Source organism: Neoarius graeffei, chromosome 9 (genome assembly GCF_027579695.1).
Source record: "Neoarius graeffei isolate fNeoGra1 chromosome 9, fNeoGra1.pri, whole genome shotgun sequence".
Taxonomy (NCBI): domain Eukaryota; kingdom Metazoa; phylum Chordata; class Actinopteri; order Siluriformes; family Ariidae; genus Neoarius; species Neoarius graeffei.
In genome coordinates, this window is record NC_083577.1 from 66893772 (window position 1) to 66918679 (window position 24908).

Sequence of the window (24908 nt, forward strand, 5' to 3'; positions counted from 1 at the left end):
CACTAGGCCACCAGGGGAATGACTCAAGTGCAGAGGCGTGAGGCGAAAGTAGAAAGTAGCAAAAACAGTTTATTTATACTATGTACACTATATACAATCCAGGGCAAAAAACAAAAAAAACAAAAAGTATAATCCAACGCTGACACTATGTACAGTCCAAAGGAAAAAACAAAAGGATAATCCAAAAGCTCAGAAGATGTACAAAAAACAAAAATATCCAAAGGGTCAAAGTCCAAAATCCAACTAAGAAAAGAAGAGGCAAAAACTCAAACGCTCAGAAGATCAAAAGGTCAAAACAAAATCCACAAAGTCCAAAAGAAAGAAGCAAAAACCAAGAATACAAAGACACAGGCAAGGTACATGCGACAGAGGGAACTAGCACTAACAGCATAGCATAGGAAAAAGACTCCGTGACAAGGGAACAAACAGAGGGGTATTTATACACACACTAATTAAGGAATAGGGCAGGGCAGGAAACAGGCAATGAAGACAAACACAAAAACACAGTGGCAGCCTCTAGAGGCCAAAACAAACATGACAAGATGGAAATAACAGCGGCCTCTAGAGGCCAAAACAGTCCCAGTCCTAACACAACGTCTATTGTTAAAAGTGCTATAAAAATAAACTTGACTATTTGCAAATCATGGAAACCCTATATTTCATTGAAAATCGTACAAAGACAACAGATGAAAATGTTGAAACTAAGACATTTTATTGTTTGTTTTTTTTAATATATATGCTCATTTTGAATTTGATGCCAGCAACACGACTCAAAATATTTGGGATAGGGGCATGTTTACTACTGTGTTGCATCACCTCAACTTTTAACAACACTCTGTAAACATTTGGGAACTGAGGAGACCCTTGAATTTTAAACTGTACAGTGTCCTTGGGTATATTGAAAGGCACTTATAAATAAAATGCATTATTATTATTATTATTATTATTATTATACCAGTTGCTGTAGTTTTGAAAGAGAAATGTTATCCCATTCTTGCCTGATATACAATTTCAGTTGCTCAACAGTTTGGGGTCTCCTTTGTCATATTTTGCGCTTCATAATGCACCAAATGTTTTCAATGGGAAACAGGTCTGGACTGCAGGCAGGCCAGTTTAACACCTGGACTCTTTTACGACAGAGCCATGCAGTTTTAATATGTGCAGAAAGTGGTTTGGCATTCTCTTGCTGAAAGAAGGAAGGCCTTCCCTGAAAAAAAGATTTTGTCTGGATGGCAGCATATTGATCTGAAACGTGTACATATCATTCAGCATTAATGATGCCTTCCCAGATGTACAAGCTACACACGTCATGTGCATTAATGCCCCCTCATACCATCACAGATGCTGCCTTTTGAACTGTGCCCTGATAACAAGCCGGATGGTCCCTCTCCCCTTTAGCCTGGAGGACATGGTGTCCATGATTTCTAAAAATAATTTTTACTTTTGATTCGTCAGACCTCGGGACAATTTTCCACTTCACCTCAGTCCACCGTAAAAGAGCTCAGGCCCAGAGAAGGTGGCAGTGTTTCTGGATATTGTTTATATCTGGTTTTAACTTGCATTTGTGGATGCAGTAATGAACTGTTTTCACAGACGATGGTTTTCTGAAGTGTTCCTGAGCCCATACAGTGATTTCCACTACAGACACATGTCCGCTTTTAATGCAGTGTCTCCTGAGGGCCTGAAGATCACAGGCATCCAGTATCAGTTTTCAGCCTTGTTCCTTACAGTGGTGCTTGAAAGTTTGTGAACCCTTTAGAATTTTCTCTATTTCTGCATAAATATGAACTAAAACATCATCAGATTTTCACACAAGTCCTAAAAGTAGATAAAGAGAACCCAGTTAAACAAATGAAAGAAAAAAATTTTATACTTGGTCATTTATTTATTGAGGAAAATGATCTAATACTACATATCTGTGAGTGGCAAAAGTATGTGAACCTTTGCTTTCAGTATCTGGTGTGACCCCCTTGTGCAGCAATAACTTCAACTAAACGTTTCCGGTAACTGTTGATCAGTCCTGCACACCAGCTTGGAGGAATTTTAACCCATTCCTCCGTACAGAACAGCTTCAACTCCGGGATGTTGGTGGGTTTCCTCACATGAACTGCTCGCTTCAGGTCCTTCCACAACATTTCGATTGGATTAAAGTCAGGACTTTGAGTTGGCCATTCCAAAACATTAACTTTATTCTTCTTTAACAATTCTTTGGTAGAATGACTTGTGTGCTGAGGGTCATTATCTTGCTGCATGACCCACCTTCTCTTGAGATTCAATTCATGGACAGATGTCCTGACATTTTTCTTTAGAATTCGCTGGTATAATTCAGAATTCATTGTTCCATCAATGATGGCAAGCCGTCCTGGCCCAGATGCAGCAAAACAGGTCCAGACCATGATACTACCACCACCATGTTTCACAGAGGGGATAAGGTTCTTATGCTGGAATGCAGTGTTTTCCTTTCTCCAAACATAATGCTTCTCATTTAAACCAAAAAGTTCTATTTTGGTCTCATCTGTCCACAAAACATTTTTCCAATAGCCTTCTGGCTTGTCCACATGATCTTTACTGCAGACGAGCAGCAATGTTCTTTTTGGAGAGCAGTGGATTTCTCCTTGGAACCCTGTTATGCACACCATTGTTGTTCAGTGTTCTCCTGATGGTGGACTCATGAATTTTAACATTAGCGAATGTGAGAGAGGCCTTCAGTTGCTTAGAAGTTACCCTGGGGTCCTTTGTGACCTCACCGACTATTACACGCCTTGCTCTTGGAGTGATCTTTGTTGGTTGACCACTCCTGGGAAGGGTAACAATGGTCTGGAATTTCCTCCATTTGTACACAATCTGTCTGACTGTGGATTGGTGGAGTCCAAATTCTTTAGAGATGGTTTTGTAACCTTTTCCAGCCTGATGAGCATCAACAATGCTTTTTCTGCGATCCTCAGAAATCTCCTTTGTTTGTGCCATGATACACTTCCACAAACGTGTGTTGTGAAGATCAGACTTTGATAGATCCCTGTTCTTTAAATAAAACAGGGTGCCCACTCACACCTGATTGTCATCCCATTGATTGAAAACACCTGCAGGCATGCAAACTGGTCAGGGGTGAAAAAGGTGAGAAGGATGCACGGGGACACGGCACGCGCGCAAAAGTACATTTCGTAGTCTACGTTACAAAAAAAATTGCAACCAGTGACATCTTGAATTTAATACAGTACAAAATAACTTTCCATAAACATGTCTTAATAAGTTACTGTTGAGTGGCTGGTAAATTGTACCATTTATTTGTCAGTGGCCGGTAAAGTTTGATATTTTGTGAAGTTAATTTTCACCCCTGTGTACAACACAGTGGGCTATTTACAAAAAGGTATATATTACTGCCTGTGCTATCTAACAGACCTACCCCAGAGGACACACCTGGCCAATCCCGGTCTGTCAATTTTCTTAAAGACATCACCTATGTGAAATCAGGGGCGGATCTAGAAAAATATTTATGGGGTGGCAAGAGGGGGGCAGGAATTTTTGAGGGGTGGCAACGTATTACAGACATGTATATATACTGAATTTAATCACAGTTTGACGACAAATAGTATGTACACACTACAAAAGGGCACAGACTGCCATTTGCAAACTCATACAGATAAACTTAATCTCATGCCTTTATTGTTCACGAAGAACACACATTCTCAGATGAGGTCTATACCGTTTCTGGACAGTTTTATACTGTATATGCAAAAGAACAGACACTAAAAAACAACAATAACAACACTGCTTCAAGTTCAGCATGATTTAAACCATTTACACCAGTGTCACATTTTATAGTTTTTTTCCTCACGCTTTGTAAAGGCTCAGCAGTGAGCAGAACATGAACTTGTCATGCCTACAACAGCTGAATGCGGCGATTTCCATGTTGCTCAGCAAAACGCTTCACAAATTTATCAAGATCTAATGCTTTTGTGCGCTTTGATTCAATGCTGAGTACAGCCAAACTTGATAGTCTCTTTTCTGTCATAGTCAACCGCAAATAAGTCTTTATGAGCCTGAGAGATGAAAAACTTCGTTCACAGGATGCACTGCTCACAGGCAAGACAACCGCTATTTTACACAACCTGAACAACTCAAAAAAAAACCCAACATCATCATCTTGGTATGGGTCCAAAAACAGTGAACTCCATGAGAGTGGTAGGACTCTCCTGTTCCCCCTTTTTTCTGTCTAGTACTCTCCTCGTCTGATGTAACTCATGTTTAAGATCCTCAATATTTGAATCATAAGCTTCAGCCAATAGCAATGTTTTCCTTCACAGACGGTGAATCAATATTAACTTTTGTGGCCGACTTTACACAAAACTAATGTCAGACCTAGCTAACATTAGGCCAAAAAAAAAAAAAAAGTGTGTTTCAGGTAACATGAAATACTAAAACAAGGTCGGTAGGTAGGAATTTTTTTTTCTTAATTTGTTTTATTTTGTTCGAAAAAATTAACACAAGTAAACATCTTACAAAATAGTATTTTGGCACAGAATCCTTTATACCACACATCATAATAAAATAAGTGTTTTAAATCTTTAAACGAATAAAAAAAATATCGCAAGAGTTCGAGTTATGATCTGCGGGAGCGTATTGCTGCCACACTCAAAAAAAAAAAATTGGCTTAGACTCAAGTAATTACGTGAAAAGATATTGTTAACAGAGTTATCACGTTTTTACAATATATTTATCATGTAATAACATATCACGTAATTTCATGATATTTTCATGTGATAATGTGAAAACACCTTATCAAGAAATAACGTGAAAATATGGTTTAACGTCCTAGGCTAGGCTACTTCCATTAAAAGCAGCCGGCCTCGCCTAGCCTACTGTAGAACTTGGGTCGAGCAAAAACATGGCTGAATCCTGAATGACTCCTATTTGTATAAATAGGGGACTACATAGGCGGCAAAATGTAGTGTTTTTCCCTGCCATGGAAGTGCACTTGTATACTGAAGAGGAAGCAGTTTGCATTACAGCCAGGAGGGCTGATAGAAGTGGCAAAACATTTTACTTTTTATCGTTTCTTTCACAACTTGAATGCGTTGAAACAAAAAATTATGACAAACTAACGCTGCTTACACTAAAATATCGAGGGAAATTTGTAATAAAAACTTTACGGTCGGCAATTTCGACGCGGAAATTCTCGATCGGTCGGGTTACCGGAAACACACTTTTTTTTTTTTGCCTTACATGTATAGTTAGCTAAATAACCTTCTCCAACCTGATTTTTATCCTCTCAAAATCAGCATCGCAACTATACTAGCACTGTTCATTCATTATAATTTCATTTTTTGATAGATAGTTAATCAGCTTTTACCCCTTTCCTCCCGTGTCTCCTTTCCTCGCGACTCCTGGCTCCCTCGCTTCGCGCCTCTCAATTTTCCAAAACAACCAATCTCTGGCGTTATCTCGTGCTGCATTCGCCGCAGTCGGACATTGGAAATTCGCGCACGTAAATGTCAAATTGTCCGTAATTTTTCTTTGAATTCGTCGCTGCCAACTGGGGTAGCAGCAGGGGTGGCAAGGCTTTCTTTTAGAGTGGCATATGCCACCCCGGTAGATCCGCCCATGGTTATTCACCCCCGAGCGCGCTGGAAACTGTTCCATTGGTATTCAGATTCAGTCGCGAGATGAGGTTGCCAGATCTCTCTATAAAAAGGTGACTTTGCGGTCTGAATCTGTGGAATATTCGTAAGCGAGGACTGGCAACCAGCAGTGGGTTGCGCACCAGCTGATCAGAACTCCAATGGAAAAGAAGCGTGTTAGTAACTGTTTATCTCGATTGGCTGTAACCTTGTAAGTGAAATGTTTGGCAACAATAGCGTTGTAGCCTGCCTACCCCCCCCAAAAAAAAACTCTTCGGATCTACACGATTCACACAAGTGACCTATTTTGGGACCAAAACGGCGAATTTCGCCGAAAGGTGAGGAGTTTGCATGTGTGCACCTGACTCTAATTTCACCTTCAAATTAACTGCTAATCCTAGAGGTTCACATACTTTTGCCACTCACAGATATGTAATATTGGATCATTTTCCTCAGTAAATAAATGACCAAGTATAATATTTTTGTCTCATTTGTTTAACTGGGTTCTCTTTATCTACTTTCAGGACTTGCATGAAAATCTGATAATGTTTTAGGTAATATTTTTGCAGAACTATAGAAAATTCTAAAGGGTTCACAAACTTTCAAGCACCACTGTACATACAGAGATTTCTCCAGATTCTCTGAATATTTTAATGAGATTATGTACCGTAGATGATGTGATCCCCAAATTCTTTGCAGTTTTACACTGAGAAATGTTATTACCTCCACCAAGGAGGTTATGTTTTCGGTAGCGTTGGTTTGTTTGTTTGTTGGTTGGTTTGTCTGTTAGCAACATTACGGAAAAAGTTATGAACGGATTGCTCTGAAATTTTTTCCAGAGGTGTGACTGGCCACAAGTAACAATCCATTACATTTTGGTGGTGATCCAGATCACCTTCTGGATCCCAGATTTTTTTAAAGGATTCTTGGCGGAGGTCTGCGCTCTCCGAGTGCTTTTCTAGTTCTTAAATTGTTGCACTGTTTGCCCACGCAGTCTTTCACGGAGTGGCGAACCCCTCCTCATCTTTACTTCTAAGAGACTCGGTCTCTCTGGGATGCTCTTTTTATACCCAATCATGTTGCTGACCTGTTGCTGTTTAACCAAATTATTGTTATTTCTTTTTTTAGCATTACACCACTTTTTCAGTCTTTTGTTGTCCCCGTCCCAACTTTTCTGAAATGTGCTGCTGACATTAAATTCAAAATGAGCACTTATTTTTCAAAAAACAATAACATTTTTCAGTTTCAACATTTGATATATTGTCTTTGTACTATTTTCAATGAAATATAGGGTTTCCCTGATTTGCAAATTATCGCATTCTGTTTTCATTTACAGTTTACACAGCATCCCAACTGTATTGGAAGTGGGGTTGTAGTAAAAAGCCAACATTTACAGAGGTACAGAAAAAACGTTGTTGCTTCTGGAGTCATAATTATAGCCATTACACAGCATCCTTTCTTCAAAGACAAAGGTGCATTGTCTGTGCAGAAATACTCGCCAAAGAAACAGCAGCTAGTAGCAGATCACATGATTGGTGGCTTCAAATAAAAACACAAAGCAGACAAAAATTCCACACTTCCCTAGCACTTCTTTTTTTAGTGTTTTACCCTAAATGCTGAATAAATTTACAGGAATTGAACAAGAATAATTATTTTGGTCCAAAATGGGGCAATATAATTGTAATATAGTTGTATCACTGTAATATAGTTATAGACTTATATAAATAACCAGTAATTTTCTAATTCAGCTCTGCAAAGTTTCCATTTGTACCACATGATTTACTTCATAAAATATTTATATTATGTGATGAATTCTAATTTGCTACAGCAGTTGCTTTCTTGCATGGCAGTAAAACAAGAACAACTGAAAATCAAGCTTTCCTAAATTGCCAGAAACAGTATATGTTCATCATATTGCTTCATTAATATGAATTATTTAGGGTGGTATATGGTTGCCACACAGCTCCAGAGTCCTGAGCTTGGGCTACAGTCTGTGGGGTTTCCAATGTTCTCTTTGCATCCATGTGAGTTTCATCCATGTTTTCAGTTTCCTCCCACCAGTCGGCCAATTATTTACTCTAAAATTGCCCTGAGGTGTCAATGAGTGTGTAAATGTGTGTGTGCAATGCATACTGCCCTGGAATAGATTGGCATTCCAATCGGGCTGTATTCCCACCTCATCCCCCGTATTCCCAGCATAGGTTCTACTGCAAGCCTGAAAGTTATGAATAATTGGATGTTATAATATATACTAAATTTCTATATTCAAAGGTTAATTTCCCAAGATGGTCCATTATTATTATTATTTTTTTATCTGTACTCTTTATGTCAATACTTGCTGAGTGATATTTGATGTTTTATCTGTATTGTTTTTATTTGTATTCTTCATGTCAACACTTGCTGAGTAATTTTATCTGTGCCATGTGTATTTTTAAGTAGGGACTGCAGATGTAAATTAGCCTAAGGCTAACTCTGGTGCAATGCATCAAATGGCAACATTTATGTTTTTAATTGCATATGGTCCCTTTCAAATAAAATGAAATGAAATGAAAATTACCTCTGCTAAGATTGTTGGAGGACATTATGTTTTCACCTCTGTTTGTTTGTTTGTTTGTTTGTTTGTCTTTCCCTAACGTAACTCAAAAAGTAGTGAACATACAGTATTTTGAGGAAAGGCGGGCCATGGGCAATGGAACAATTGATTAGATTTTGATGCAAATCTGAAAATGTGGCTTGATGGAGTGCCATTCTAGCTTTTATATATATTCATTTTTTCATGGGTGATTTTAATGTGGCTCTACTGTTTCACTGGCATACTGTAAGCAAAACCAATAATTGCAGGGTTCTAACTAGGCCTTTTCAGCGTATCGGGCCAATATGCAATGGTTCCTTACCGCTATGCCCACAATATTGTGGACACGCCTGTAAAAGTTGCCATTACACAAATAAAAAGACTTGTCAATCTTGAAAATGTGGTCTTTTGTTTAATTTTCTCTTGTTATCCCCACACGGCGGCGTCAGCGTGTCACCACGCAAATGTTCCACATTCTTTGTGTGCAAGTGACGTCATGCCTGACATCCCCACCCGTAAGTCCGCCATGTTGGATGGAAAACAATAACCAGGAACCAACACTTCATGTGTGAGCTGCTGCAATGCTTCATGATTTTCTTTTGGTTTCATTGCCTTTGAAGAAAGGCAATGCCTACTTTGTGTGCGGGATATACTGTAATTGCAGTAATAATGCTACTCGTGACAAAGAGAAACGGTTCTTCAGAATTCCCAAAATAATTACAAACCACAACAAAACAGATGAAGAACGCCATGGTTCAAAAACATACATCGTAAGAACTTAACTGAGGAGAAAGCTAATTACACCTGCATATGTGGTGACCACTTTATATTTGGCAAGAGTTCATTGCTAATTAAAACTGTTTTCTGCTGATTAAATTGAACTTTTGAGCTTTAACGCGAACACTCTGCTTCTCACCTTGCAGGAGCACTGGAAAACCCATGCAATAAAACAAATCCAGTTTGGGCACCAACACTCAGATTAGGACACGATAAGATCAAGACGAAAACTCATCTCGCAGTATCACGAAGCAACAGGATAAATGAAAGATCTGCCAAGAAAGCCAGATTAGAAGCAGCGCAAATCTTAGCGAGTTTGGATACACAAGAACAATGTGGGTCAATTTTGCCAGGTGAGATATTAGCAATGTCATTCCAGTAACTCAATAACTTCCTTTTACTTTATTGTTTTACAGACGTAACAGAGTCAAATGAAATTGTGCCTGAAACCCTCCAAGCAGAGACGCACCATCAAAGTGGTTGCCAGACGGAACTCACTGGGTTACACTATTATCTCAAATGGAGCAGTGCAATAGAGATATGACTTGTTAATTGGTGGAACTTAAAGGGGAACTGAAGGCAAATTTTTTATTATCAAAATTCTGTTTATCTAATTTTATAAAATGTAGGAACGCATTTCTGACAGCTATTCTGTCACTGCTATTGCAAGTTATGAGTGTTTTAAATATGCTATGTAATATATCAGTCCATATGTCAAAGCAATGGCCATAAATGAGATTCGCTGAGACCTGTGCGAGACATCGTAGGATGGAAGTAAAACGTACAGCGGAAATCAAAGTGACCAACATCTGCCAACGTTGTCAAAAGACACGCGCGCCCTCCTTCAAATGCTGACGTAATCAAGCCGGAAGTTTTCCGTGTCTGAAATCGCTCCCTACTCACTATATAGGGCACTATATAGTGGGGACGCCATTTTGTAGTGCTGTCCAAAATCTTAGTGAGGATTATGTGGGAAATGCGCTCAGTATAATATGTATTTATCACAAAAACACATGCATGTATTTATTATTTTGAAAACCCACCAGCCGCTTGATCTGGCACGTTTTAATTGTGCGACAGTAATAACGTACATACCAGCGCGATGGACTCGTCCTTATCCTGTTGTCTTTCCAACTCTTCTCTACTCCACGTTGGTTCGAAGTCATATGGAATAATCTCATCACTGATGAAGCTGGCAAATCTTGAAATTAATCTAAATTGGAATGATATGGCGATCTGGCCGCTGTGTAAACAGTTTTCAAAATGGTAGCGCTGACACTTCACGTTTGAAGTCTCGCACAAGTTTTGTGAAAATCGCGTGGATAAGCGACGCCTGCCGTGGACCATACGAACTACATTCAACATGGCTAAAAACCGAAAAGGCTGATAAGTGTAATATAATATGCCAATACGAGTCACGATATAAGGTTACTAAAACCGAAAACGTAATTGAATAACACGTTAATTAAGAAATAAAGCAAGTTTAAAAATGACTTCAGTTCCCCTTTAAGAAAAAAAAAATATTGGAAGCTGGTTTAACTTGATAAGATTGCCAAAGTATGCTGTGCCTTGTGTTCTTTATCTCCATCGATGTTTCCTTTTGATTTGTGTGATTTTACTTTGTCTATAAAAAGAAAATAGAATTAGCATAAAATAGTATTACTTTCTTAGTGATGTTTTTATTGTATGCTTTTAGACTGTATTTGTACTCTATTTTGTCAAAGATCTTTATTATTGGAAATATAAAGGATTGTTGGGTTAATAATATAAAAACAAGAATAATTAGAATCTCAAAATATGTTAATAAAATATACTACTTATGTACATGTCCTTGCACTTTGGATTTGTATATCATCTGACATAGCGGCGGGTGCTTACGTCACTGTTTTTGTCACGTGGTTGCACATGAACAATTTGGACATACTCCACTCTCTGTCCATGTAAGCGCCCAATGCATAGCTGCCCGAGTATTTCCGTATGGAGATTGTCACTCATCATGCTAGTCCACTTTACCTCCTTCCTTATGCTGTGCTCGCAGTAAAGTGCCATCCATGTTAAAAGGCACTTATGCGCCATGCACGTAATACATGCTGGTCCCTGGCATTTTTTATTTTATTTTATGATGTAACATGGTGCATTGAAACTGTCGGAGTAATGGTCAATAGGGGAAGGTATGATATGAGTTAGATCTGGAGAGTTATGTATTGTAGTTGAATGGTTGAAGCTGAAAATAAAGCTGACACTTGGTGAACATCAACTGGCTGTTTTATTCTTATTCCATAAATATGTCACCAATGTAGTTGAATATTAATTATAATAAGTCTTCAATCAAAAACAATCACAGCAACTTTTGGCAAAAAAAAAAATCTCATTAACATTATTAAAAAAGAGTGACTGCAAGTGCCAGGAAATGCACTAGAATGCTTCTCCGAGCATATAGAACCCATGAGCTTATGACTGGTGCCAGCCGTTATGACTGGTGCCACTACGCTGATATTTTGGTGTAGTTAGAACCCTACAATGTGTGTGTGTGTGTATATACACTCACCATCGACTTTAATATGAACACCTGTACACCTGTGCAGTCGATCACATGGCAGCAGCACAATATATAAAATCAGCATTCTGTTTCAACTCTAGAGACTGTTGTGTGTGAAATTCCAGGAGATCAATGGGTTCTAAACCAGCCTATCTGGCACCAACAACCATGCCATATTTTCCCAGATTCTAATGTGTGATGTGAACATTAAGTGAAGCTCTGGACCTGTATCTGCATGATTTTCTGCAGTGTGCTGCTGCTGCCACATGTTTGACTGATTGGGTAACTGCACAAATGAGCAGGTGTACAGCTGTTGCTATTAAAGTGGATGCTGAGTGTATATCATGAATTGTGAACAAGTTTTGTGATATAGGTTTTGTGATATCTCTTATTATTATATTGACAGACTACTACCTAAAATGTATATAAAATTTGCATCTGTATTTGCATCGTAACGTAGAAGAAAACTGTGCTTTTCTAAACTAGTCATATCTAAGTGTTCACTATAGCCTTTTCTCTTTTCAGTTTCTTCCCTTTTCAGTTTCTTCTCAGGCTTTTGTACTGTAGCCATACCAAACATGCTTTGATGATGCATCATTTCATTCCTGCATGTTTGTGTGTTTTAATGTGTGCGTGAGTGTATAATTGTGTAAGTATTGAGTCTGTGTCAGAATTGGGTCTCCATGTGTCGAAAGGAAATGTGTGGCCTGATATGTGTGTGTGTGTGTGTGTGTGTGTGTGTGTGTGTGTGTGTGTGCGTGCGTGTGCGCGCGTGTGTTTGCTTTTAGGCCGGTTGTCCAGATACACAATGGCGATAAATCACGGGCTCTAGTAGTGCTGCCAAAAAACACACGTCACACATGAGGAATTCACACACACGCTGAAATCACACATGACATCTTCAAGAATGTAGTTATTAACCGTGTCTTTCTCTGAACCCCTATAATTTCCATTGAGACCATGTGCAATGCTCTTTAGGTTTATGTTCATTACTCTGTGTCCAAAAGCAAAACAAAGACAGCCCAGTCTGCACTAATGTCACCTCATTTTCTCCCTAAATACAACCTTCTGTCCCTCAATGAGCACCTAATTATCTCCCCCAAAAAATCCTATTTACTTTAATTAGTTTCCCCAATCCATGTTATGTCTTTTTCCTTCTAAATAATTCACCATAGAACCTTGCAGTTCTGCCCAGAATAGACAACGACTAAAACAGAATGAGTCTCAACACCTTGAGCAGAACAGAATGGTACACATGCACTTACACTCTCTTTTAGGGTCCATTAGGGTCCATCGAAATGTTTTCCTTCAGACCTCAGAAAAACAGTACCAGACCTAGTGGTGTTAAATGGGGCTATTGAGAGAGAGAGAGAGAGAGAGAGAGAGAGAGAGAGAGAGAGAGAGAGAGACGGTTTGGGGGGGTGTATATGCATGTCTGTGTGGTATGTGGAACAGTCATGACATATGGTATGTACTGTAGATGTATGGCACGTGCACACAGAGCGAGCATTATGCAGACTTCTGGGGGAGTTTTATTTATGTACACCCCTGTAACTCATATTAGTATATTAAACATATATTTCATGACCTGGAAATAAATTTTCTATGTAGTCACAATTATTTTAGGCTACTCTAAAGGCCTGCAAATATTTAAGGCAAACAAAAATTTAACAGAAATTCTAACTTAAATATTTATCTTACCTGCGGATGGAAATGCATAGGCACTTCATAGTCTGATTTTAATTCAGTGTGCCACTGGGTTAAGGTTTCTACATTTCTATGTGTTCTACAACCTAAGCCTGTGTAAGAGGGTTCTATTTACAGGAAAACCAGAGAGACAGACTAAAGAACAATTAATTAATTATCATTCTGATTTATCACCACAAATAGAATTTCTTAACTGTGTTTTACTGTTCTTTTTTTTCATCAGAAATTAGTAATGTTGATTTAAAAAAAAAAAGAAGAAAAAAAACCCAGAAGCCTACGTACAGTGCAAAATCTCTCAAAAGTGAATTACAGAGGTTCCAACATTGGTAACAAGAAAATCCTAGCAGGCAAACAGAACAAAAGACCAACAGAATTTTACCACAAAAAGACTATGTTATTCGACAAGACGCCTATATATTTTTCTCTGGGCACTAAGCAACAGGAGACAATGACAAGGCAAATGTCCAGACTCAGGATACCACAGTCCCCACCCACTTACAGAAAGATGGAGCAAAGCAAAAGTATTCAGTAAGGCTGGGTTTACACTGGTTGATTTTTAATACAATTTTGTTGTCAGAATATTTGTGCATTCTTTGGTCATGGGTTGATGTCAGTGGTCTCAAAATGTATATTGTGATGGTCGATTTAGTGCCATTGCAACCAAAGACAGCTGACAGTTCTGGTAGTGTCAGACTTTTTTTTTTTTAACCCTTTGATGCAAAACATGGGTCAAAAGTGACCCGGCTGAGTTTTTATCTTCTATATCTTTGCAATAAATTAATTCCATCATTCAGTATTCAAGGTATTCCTCAATTAACTTGTTTTTGATCATCATACATCCTTATTTTATTTTTTCCTTTCTTACTTTCTGAATAAAAACCCTTTTTGTATCACTACCCTTCTAATGCACAACATGGGTCAAAAATGACCTGCATTCATTTTCCAGGTTATTTCATGTATGGCTGAGTGTTTCTATGAGATACTTTTGAAATAAATTCATTTTGTCATTTACTTTTCCAAATATGCAGTAAATATCTTGTTTTTGTTTAGCACAAATCATCATTTTTATTTTTCCTTTCTTAAGTTATGAACAAGCACAGCTTTTGTAATTCTACATCAAGTTTACACACATGGGTCAGAAATGACCCGCATGCATTTACTACAGCATTTGGTGGGAACTGTGAATTGTGCTTGTGTCAGACATTTCACAGCTCAGCACAGCGCCCTTTGCCCATCGAATACATGTAAGTAATGTTTTTCAATTGTTCTCACATTACCTTAGAAAAAAATTGATTATGTTTAGGTTACCTTGAGAGTGAGTAGATTACTTGTCAGAAAGTTACAAGTAATTACTATTAGCTACCTAGCTGTTGACATATTCTACTTTAGTTAGCTAATTTTATTGTAGTTGGCTTAGCTAACTACATAGTTAATAAATAAATAACTGGCCCCATTCACTGCTAAAGTAATTACTTGAAACAAATTATTATTATAGTATTAAGACATTTAATTTTAAATCACACTTGGATGACCCATGTGTAGTAATATAAAAAGTATTTTTGTTCATAAAGTAGGAAAGAAAAAATTAAATTAATGATTTGTGGTAATTAAAAACAATATATTTAAAGAATACTTGGAATATTCAATCATAAAATAAATTGATTTCAAAAGATAGAGCATAGAAAAACTCAGTCAGCATGAAATAACCTGGAAAATGAATGCGGGTCATTTTTGACCCATGTTGTGCATTAGAAGGGGTGTGCATATGTTTTGCATCAAAGGGTAAATTAAAGTCTCAGATACCCCTTTTCCACCAAATCAGTTCCAGGGCTGGTTCGGGGCCAGTGCTGGTGCTGGTTCACAACTCGTTCAACTTGTGAGCCAGCTAGGAACCAATTTGCTTTTCCATAGCTCAGGGTGCTAAGGGAAGCCACGTCATTACGTCACTGTATACGTCAGTTACGTCGCTGTGTTTGCATAAACCTTGGCGCGAACATCGAAGCAACAACAACACGGAGAAGAAGAAGCAGCAACAATAACAACAACAATAATGGATGACTTCGCGTTTGTATAGCTGCTGCTTCTCGTCGCTTAAAAATGGCGACCTTTCGCAGTCTTGCTATTGTTGTTGGTCTTAACAACTCCGCTGACGTAAGCGGTTCTTTCCTCTGGCCCAGCAAAGAGCTGGTGCTAGCCTGGAACCAGTTTTTCTGGCCTCAGAGCCAGTTCTTTGTCAGTGGAAACAGAAAACCCGGTTCCAAACTAAGCACTGGCCCCGAACCAGCCCTGGAACTGCTTTGGTGGAAAAGGGGCATGATTGTGGCCTTAGTCTTGGGTATGACTTTAAACTGCAACCGGTGGTGAGTCTCAGGTCCAGGAGGACTTGAGTACTGGGGAAAGTGGAGTCACCCCTTAGTCATTGTTGCTCCCAGGTCCGCTCTGACCCAGAGTGGTAGCATCTGCCTGGGTTCCAGCTATGGGTTAAATATCACATCACCTATAAGGCGCTGGCAGCAGGACACTTTTCGGTACAATGTGGCAGATGAACCCAACAGGGTCAATGGCACACCACCTGATGGCATGCGGAACAGTCACTCAAATGGCCAACGGATGGTATCGCTCAGCAAGTCAGTTGTCACTGCGGGGCAACTTCCATACCCGTCAGGTCTGTGGCACTTTTGTACACCACTTGGCATCAGGTCTGGAGGTCCAGAGAGACAACATGATGAGGGCACGACATCATTTGTCTTACCTTACTGTACAAGGCGCTTCATTAGGAAAGGAGAAAGAAGGCGTCGTGGCCCATCTGCGTTTCTGCGCATCCTAATGAAGCAGTCATCATCGATAGCGATGGACAGCAGGAGACAGAGTGTGGCCATTGCTACAACTCCCATTGGATGAAGGTATAGACGCACAATGTGGCAGATGAACCCAACAGGGTCAATGGCACACCACCTGATGGCATGCGGAAGAGTCACTCAAATGGCCAACAGATGACATCACTCGGCAAATCAGTTGTCACCGCGGGGCAACTTCCATACCTGTCAGGTCTGTGGCACTTTTGTGCACCACTTGGCATTAGGTCTGGAGGTCCAGAGAGACAACACGATGGGGGCACAACATTGTTTGTCTTACCTTACTGTGCAAGGCGCTTCATTAGGAAAGGAGAAAGAAGGCATTGCGGCCCATCTGCGTTTCTGCGCATCCTAATGAAGCAGTCATCATCACTAGCGATGGACAGCCAGTGACAGTGTGTGGCCATTGCTACAACACCCGTTGGATGAGGGTATAGACGCACAAAACTTATGTGCTTTTTTTTAGTGATTTTTCCTTTTTTACAACTTTGCACTGCTTTTATTATTATTTGTTCTTGTACTATTATCATTGTTGTTATTATATATTCTCTTCTGTATTTATTCCAGCTGTAATTCTGTGGTGCCTCAGCTCTGAGCTATAAGCCTAGCTAGGCTATGTTTTTAAGTTTATTACTAACTATGCCTGTAAAGCACTTTGGGTCAACTCCTGTTGTTTTTTTAAATGTACTATATAAATAAATTGACTTGAATTGACTTGACAAAACTTATGGGACAGCTACTACTACAGTAGTGGTAATGGATCAAATCATGCTGACTAATGACATACACAGGACACAGTAACTGTCTTAAAATCATCATCTTGTATCTTTGCACTGAGCAAATTTATTTACAGTCTGACTGCTGCTTTACAGTGGTCCATGAAAGTTTGTGAATCTTTTAGAATTTTCTATATTTCTGCATAAATATAACCTAAAACATCATCAGATTTTCAAACAAGTCCTAAAAGTAGATAAAGAGAACCCAGTTAAACAAATGAGACAAAAATATTATACTTGGTCATTTATTTCATCTCATCTCATCTCATTATCTCTAGCCGCTTTATCCTTCTACAGGGTCACAGGCAAGCTGGAGCCTATCCCAGCTGACTACGGGCGAAAGGCGGGGTACACCCTGGACAAGTCGCCAGGTCATCACAGGGCTGACACATAGACACAGACAACCATTCACACTCACATTCACACCTACGGTCAATTTAGAGTCACCAGTTAACCTAACCTGCATGTCTTTGGACTGTGGGGGAAACCGGAGCACCCGGAGGAAACCCACGCGGACACGGGGAGAACATGCAAACTCCGCACAGAAAGGCCCTCGCCGGCTATGGGGCTCGAACCCAGGACCTTCTTGCTGTGAGGCGACAGCGCTAACCACTACACCACCGTGCCGCCGGTCATTTATTTATTGAGGAAAATGATCCAATATTACGTATCTGTGAGTGGCAAAAGTATGTGAACCTCTAGGATTAGCAGTTAATTTGAAGGTGAAATTAGAGTCAGGTGTTTTCAATCAATGGGATGACAATCAGGTGTGAGTGGGCACCCTGTTTCATTTAAAGAACAGGGATCTATCAAAGTCTGATCTTCACAACACATGTTTGTGGAAGTGTATCATCGCATGAACAAAGGAGATTTCTGAAGACCTCAGAAAAAGTGTTGTTGATGCTCATCAGGCTGGAAAAGGTTACAAAACCATCTCTAAAGAGTTTGGACTCCACCAATCCACAGTCAGACAGATTGTGTACAAATGGAGGAAATTCAAGACCATTGTTACCCTCCCCAGGAGTGGTCGACCAACAAAGATCACTCCAAGAGCAAGGCGTGTAATAGTCGGTGAGGTCACAAAGGACCCCAAGGTAACTTCTAAGCAACTGAAGGCCTCTCTCACATTGGCTAATTGGTTCATGAGTCCACCATCAGGAGAACACTGAACAATAATGGTGTGCATGGCAGGGTTGCAAGGAGAAAGCCACTGCTCTCCAAAAAAAACATTGCTGCTCATCTGCAGCTTGCTAAAGATCACATGGACAAGCCAGAAGGCTACTGGAAAAATGTTTTGTGGATAGATGAGACCAAAATAGAACTTTTTGGTTTAAATGAAAAGCATTGTGTTTGGAGAAAGGAAAACACTGCATTCCAGCATAAGAACCTTATCCCATCTGTAGGATACCATGGTGGTGGTAGTATCATGGTTTGGGGCTGTTTTGCTGCATCTGGGCCAGGACGGCTTGCCATCATTGATGGAACAATGAATTCTGAATTATACCAGCGAATTCTAAAGAAAAATGTCAGGACATCTGTCCATGAACTGAATCTCAAGAGAAGGTGGGTCCTGCAGCAAGACAACGACCCTAAGTACACAAGTCGTTCTACCAAAGAATGGTTAAAGAAGAATAAAGTTAATGTTTTGGAATGGCCACGTCAAAGTCCTGACCTTAATACAATCGAAATGTTGTGGAAGGACCTGAAGCAAGCCATTCATGTGAGGAAACCCACCAAAAATCCAGAGTTGAAGCTGTTCTGTATGGAAGGAATGGGCTAAAATTCCTCCAAGCCGGTGTGCAGGACTGATCAACAGTTACCAAAAATGTTTAGTTGCAGTTATTGCTGCACGAGGGGGTCACACCAGATACTGAAAGCAAAGGTTCACATACTTTTGCCACTCACAGATATGTTATATTGGGTCACTTTCCTCAATAAATAAATGACCAAGTATAATACTTTTGTCTCATTTGTTTAACTGGGTTCTCTTTATCTACTTTTAGGACTTGTGTGAAAATCTGATGATGTTTTAGGTCATATTTATGCAGAAATATAGAAAATTCTAAAGGGTTCACAAACTTTCAAGCACCACTGTATCTTAAAAAGCAGAAGACATTAGGTTTTCAGCTCTCTCCCCATCTATCACTGTCAAGAATTCTTAATTCTACGGCTAAACTGTAGATGTTGGCACTTATAATGGAATTATAATGCATATAGGAATGGATTATTTACCCATCCCTACTCTTTCTTCATGTTTGCCACTTCACATTCACAGTAATTATGATCGCTAGTCTTTAATTAGAGCATGTGTGTGTAAACAATTGGGGTGGAGTGCAAGAAAATGAAAAGAATGAAAACATTAGCCAGAATTCACAGTACCCAAATGCCCAGTGCTGTGATTCACAAATAACTGTATCCATGGTGATCTTCTGGTACTGAGTAAAAGAATAAATGACATCATAGGTGAAGAATAGCCCACACTTTTGGCTTTCTCATCGGCAAATTCCAAGGCCAGCTGTCATGAGAGAGAGCCTGCCAGCTCCAGCAGTGCAAAATACATTTCATTACCCATACTCCCCTCAAACACCTGAAGTTTCACACACTGGACTGGTATAAGTGATGGAACAGGCACGATAGTTAATCTATCTTGATTTGAGGAAACTCAGTCATCAAAAGCCATTACCATGGAAGCAGCACTGACAGAGGAGTGTGTGTGTGGGGTAGTGCAGCACAGATGTACTTGAAGGACTAAGGCCAGGTTGGATTTCCACACAGTTTTACCACACACTTTCACCACAGTCAGCATTAGGCAGCAGTTCCAGAGGCACCAAAGCTCTGCACCCATATTACACAATCATCTCCCTGCAATTAGGGCATTAGAAAATCCCTTTGTCCTACTAGAAGTCCCCTGACAATGAACATCAGATATTTCTAGAAGCAAAAGTATGCTCTTATTAAAAAAAAACCAAACCAAACAAAAAAAAAAAGCTACCCATAAATAGAAAAAAAAATTCTCCACCTCACTTTGAATGACACTGGACCGACAATGGTAGAGATGCACAGATAGAGAAGGAAAGAAAGCAAAAGAGAGGTTGCACGAAAAGAGTGACCTATGTCTGACATCAGATATAATCAACAATCCATTTGCCAAACAGCAAAACTATAATAGCATTTCTAGTATTTCTGGATAAACTTCATGAACAGAGTGACAGCCGTTTGAAAGCCACACCCAGAGAAAACACTTCCAGCTACTGAACTGCTGACGGCTTCCTTCATTCTCAGCAAACTGAACCAGAGCACTAATTTCAAACATACTGCCTTGCATTCATGACCATAGACACTGAACTATTCAGCCAACTTCAGCATCATACTTCTGTACTTATATCTTCTTCATATAGCTAACACATCCTGTGGCTTCTTGGTTCTGTTGGAATGTTAAAGATATTATCTGTCTTATGTGATTTGCCTGAATAAACAAGCGGTGGTGCAATTCCCAACCATCTCTGAAGAAATGATTCTTGATTAGATAAGACATGCACCTTTAAAGCTTATGTAAGGGTTGATTTCCTGATAGAATATTCACACAAATTAGAAGAACTATAATGTATGTAATACGATGATTCCTGACTCTCTTCCCTATGGTCTGTTTCCCACGATCTGCTCTGCTTTGGGGCAGGAAACAGGGTTAAAGGTTGTGTAAAAGCCTGCAAGAACCGGGATGTTTGGCTAATTAAAGCTAGAAAGTCACAAACAGCGATATAACCAGATAATACTGCACAACAAACATGCATGCCACTTTAAAGAGTCATCTTTGAATACACTTGACCTCACTGACAAGTAACGTGTGTGTGTGGGGGGGGGGGGGTATGTTGGTAGGTGTGTGTGTGCTTGAAACAGAAAGAGACAGACATGGGGGTAGCAGACAAAGAAACTAATTTACAGTTTACAGATTATAATGGTATAACTGAATCTCTACTCTAGTAATTTCGTTCCATTTTGTGGTGCTTTATTCCTTTAGCCCTTAATCCTCAAAATGAAACATCTATTATGTAAATACCTGAAGTATATCATTGCAGTGTTGTTTCTTTAAAGCAGACAGAATGCACTTCACATTGAATGTCTGTTGCCAGGTTGGAAATGGATGGTTCTGGACAATTAAGTGTTGAAACAAAGACAGATACAGTAAATACTGAATCATCCATTTAGAAAGTCTATTAAAATTTCCACTGTAGAAAGCTGGAGTTGCACTCTAGAAGTGCACTGGATTAAAAAAAAAATCATATTGCGATTATAATGCTATACACTGTGACTGCATGTTTAATTTGCTTTACAATATATCAAAAGAAGCTCACAAATCTTTGCTACATCATGGCTATTGATGGACCTGTACTAACCGCATAAATCCCAGCTTCCTATGTAGTTATTCCTCATGCTATTATCAGTAATAACTACTATTAGTTATCCAGTATCTACAGTGAAACTAACAGCAAAAGGATGTAATATTAAAAGTGAGAAATGCAAGGTTAGATCCACTGAATGGTCCTGTGAATTTAGGGGATAATTTTATAACCCAATCATCAAAACACCACAAAACACTGAAAAATCTGTATTGCAAAGGCCAACAATGTGATAACACTGGCCCCATGGTAATTTTATTTCTGCTCCACATGACCAAGATGAAAGTCTGCAGACAGTGGGAAGGAAGATGGTAACTAGCAAGTTTCGTGAGAGAACACAGAAGCATACCATTCCCTGTCCTCACTTGAACATAACAAACAAGCACTGGTCAGACTCAGTATTTATTATTTGGAAGCATAACGTTAGATTTCTGTGGTACAATATAAGCTACCATTCGCTAATTGTACTGAATTTGTAACACTAGCATAGTTCATAAGCCTACTGTTACATTGTTACAAAGGATGTTATGCTACAATTTTTACTTATTTATTTCTATTCTTGTGTGTGTGTATGTTTTATATACTACCGAGGACCAAATGTCCCCACAAGGATAGCAAAATCTGACAATTTCAACCTTGTGGGGACATTTGGTTGGTCCCCACAAGGAAACTGCTGTTGTGTGGTGTGTTTTTTTAGATAGATAGATAGATAGATAGATAGATAGATAGATAGATAGATAGATAGATAGATAGATAGATAGATAGATAGATAGATAGATAGATAGAAGAGCCAAAAAAGTTTCCTTTTCATTACTGAGGTTAAGGTTAGGTTTAGGTGCAGGCACAGCATGACTTAAATGTAATAATAATTGCGTCAGTGGAAGGAAGGTCCTCACAAGGATAGTGAGACAAACGTGTGTGTTTTTATATACCACTGAGGACTAAATGTCCCCGCAAGGATAGCAAAATCTGACAATTTCAACCTTGTGGGGGCATTTGGTTGGTCCCCACAAGGAAACTGCTGTTGTGTGGTGTGTTTTTTTTTAATTTAAAGATAGATAGATAGATAGATAGATAGATAGATAGATAGATAGATAGATAGATAGATAGATAGATAGATAGATAGATAGATTGATTGATTTACTGAGGTTAGGGTTAGGTTTAGATGCAGGCACAGCATTAATTAGCTGCAATAATAATTACATCAATGGAAGGAATGTCCTCACAAGGATAGTGAGACAAACGTGTGTGTGCGCACATGTTTTTATATACTACTGAGGACCAAATGTCCCCACAAGGATAGCAAAATCTGACAATTTTGACCTTGTGGGGACATTCGGATGGTCCCCACAAGGAAACTGCTGTTGTGTGGTGCTTTTTTTTTTAATTAAAAAAATAAATAAATAAAATAAATTAGATAGATAGATAGATAGATAGATAGATAGATAGATAGATAGATAGATAGATAGATAGATAGATCCAAAAAGTTTCCTTTTCATTCCTGAGGTTAGGTTTAGGTGCAGGCACAGCATTAATTAACTGCAATAATAATTACATTAATGGAAGGAAGGTCCTCACAAGGATAGTGAGACAAACGTGTGTGTCACATATTTTGAGTAATGTTAAACTTGTTCCCTTAACACGCACAATGTTTGGAATTACAATAAAGCTTCTTGAATTTGAAATGAAGCTTACATTAAGTATGACTTCTTTTTTTTGTAGCTTGCTAGATGACAAACAAATGTTGCATAGGTATGTCCCTACCCTGACCATACGCATATCAAGGTAGCTACAAGATGTCATTTTATATGGAGGTGGATTAGTATTTTGCTCCATTCTTCATTGTCACTCCAATAAAGTCAGTGGGTTTAATCGGGTCATGCCTTTGTAAACAACGGTGTGGTTAGATCCTGCTGTAGGGAGCTGATTACCTGGCTCAGGTGTACTCGGAACTGAAAGAAAATATCCTAGCTGGGAGTGTCTGAGGACCGGATTGACCATTAAAAGCTGTGCATTAGATAGACAGAATGGTAATAATGAGAATGAGTGAAAGATTGTAAATAGTAACCCCTGCTCAGTCCAGAAATCTGTAGCCTACCGTTTGTGCGTGGTGCGGCTGTGCTGGGCGTCCTGACAAACCTCTCCATCCATTCCTTTGCTCGGCTGCATGCCTCTTACACAAACTTCCGGACTGCAAAACAAAAACAAGGCTGAAGCAAGGAAAGCAAGCTAACGCACGCACGCACACACATATACACGCACATATGCGCACTTGTGCGCGCGCTTCCTGACTGCGCACCTTCAGAGCTCACCTGGCAGGAACAGTGCGCTCAGTCTAGAACAAAGCCGCAGTGTTACTGCTGGGGAAAATATTCTAATGAGCACATCAGTGCTCTGTAATTAGCAAAGAAAATGTGTCACAAGTTATGAAACTTACCCGGCTCCTCTTTGATCCTCACCACGGTTCTCTACTCTCATCAGTCGCTCTCTCTCCGTTACAATGTCACTTCCATTCAGCACTTCCGCTCCTCGGCCCCGCTGCTTTCCACATCGTTTCCCACCCAAGCAAGCTGCGTCCCTTTGAAACTCAGAATCCTGTAACTCCTACCATTTTGGTTTCCCTCTCTCTTTCTCTAGCAGTCCTTCAACAGTCGCTCCTCTGTTTCAGATCCCCGCCTGCACACACACTTGCTCTTTAGCTCTGCAGTGGAAGACAGCACAGTACATATTCCAGTCATGACACGATGGGGTCGAATGTGTGCCAATAAGCGCCCCCCTGCGCTCCTCAGCCCTCTCACACAGTCCGCAGCTTCTCAACGCGTCCACGATGCGCATTGCGCTGGAACAGGGACCGGACAGTAATTTCCGCCCTAGCAAAAATGAACAGTGAATAATGTGCTGTGCTTAAAGCCCACGTACAACAAAGACGATATGCAGGACACAGGGAGAATCCAGGAATATTTCTGCTAATATGTCATTGTGTCACTGCTTCTGGTTATCTTCACTGAATAAAGTTACTTATGCACAGTTCTTTGTGAAAAATCACTGCTTTTTCATCTTCTCTGAATGTTACAGGGAGCATCTCCAAATAAAAATTAACATATATACAATTTGCCTAAAAGTTGTGGTGTTTAGTCCATACGGTATGGACTAAACCTTATGGACCATACCTTAAAAGTTTCGTTAGAGCTACATGGGTTACTCAGCCGAGTTGCCCCGAACAAAGCTCTGGTGCATTTCTGGCCCAACAGCGACATCTTGTGGCCGGACTGGTGTAGCACAGCTGTGTAGTCCCAAGTTAGTTCTTCTTCTCATAGAGAACAATGATGACATTTTAACAGTCCATCACTGGCGGAGCCCATTCCTCTCCAAGCTTGATCAACGGGCAACTTAGAGTAACCAGTTAACCTAAGCTGCATGTCTTTGGACTGTGGAGGAAACCCACGCAGACAACATGCAAACTCCACACCCTTGTCGGCCGCTGGGCTCGAACCCAGAACCTTCTTGCTGTGAGGCAACAGTGCACTACATCGAGTGCAGTTAGCTACGCAGCTTCATTATGTGGAGCCTCACTGTCATTTATCATTTCAGGGTAGGTTTCCCCCCTTTTCCTTCTGACTGGTGTAGCACAACTGTGTAGTCCCAAGTTAGTTTTTCTTCCCATAGC

At 39.7% G+C, this 24908-nt stretch overlaps 1 protein-coding gene across 1 annotated transcript in view; it reads right to left on the reverse strand.

Annotated features, from left to right (window-relative positions):
- The window catches only part of cobll1b (cordon-bleu WH2 repeat protein-like 1b), a 101736-nt gene extending 77703 nt beyond the window's left edge, over positions 1-24033 (reverse strand). The window contains exons 1-2 of the mRNA XM_060930130.1: positions 23679-24033; positions 23340-23432 (exon numbers count right to left, since the gene is read on the reverse strand). Of these exons, the coding sequence (XP_060786113.1) occupies positions 23340-23432; positions 23679-23719 (134 nt within the window). The 5' untranslated portion in view covers positions 23720-24033. The remainder of the gene's footprint in view (positions 1-23339; positions 23433-23678) is intronic.
- Positions 24034-24908: the final 875 nt, after the last annotated feature.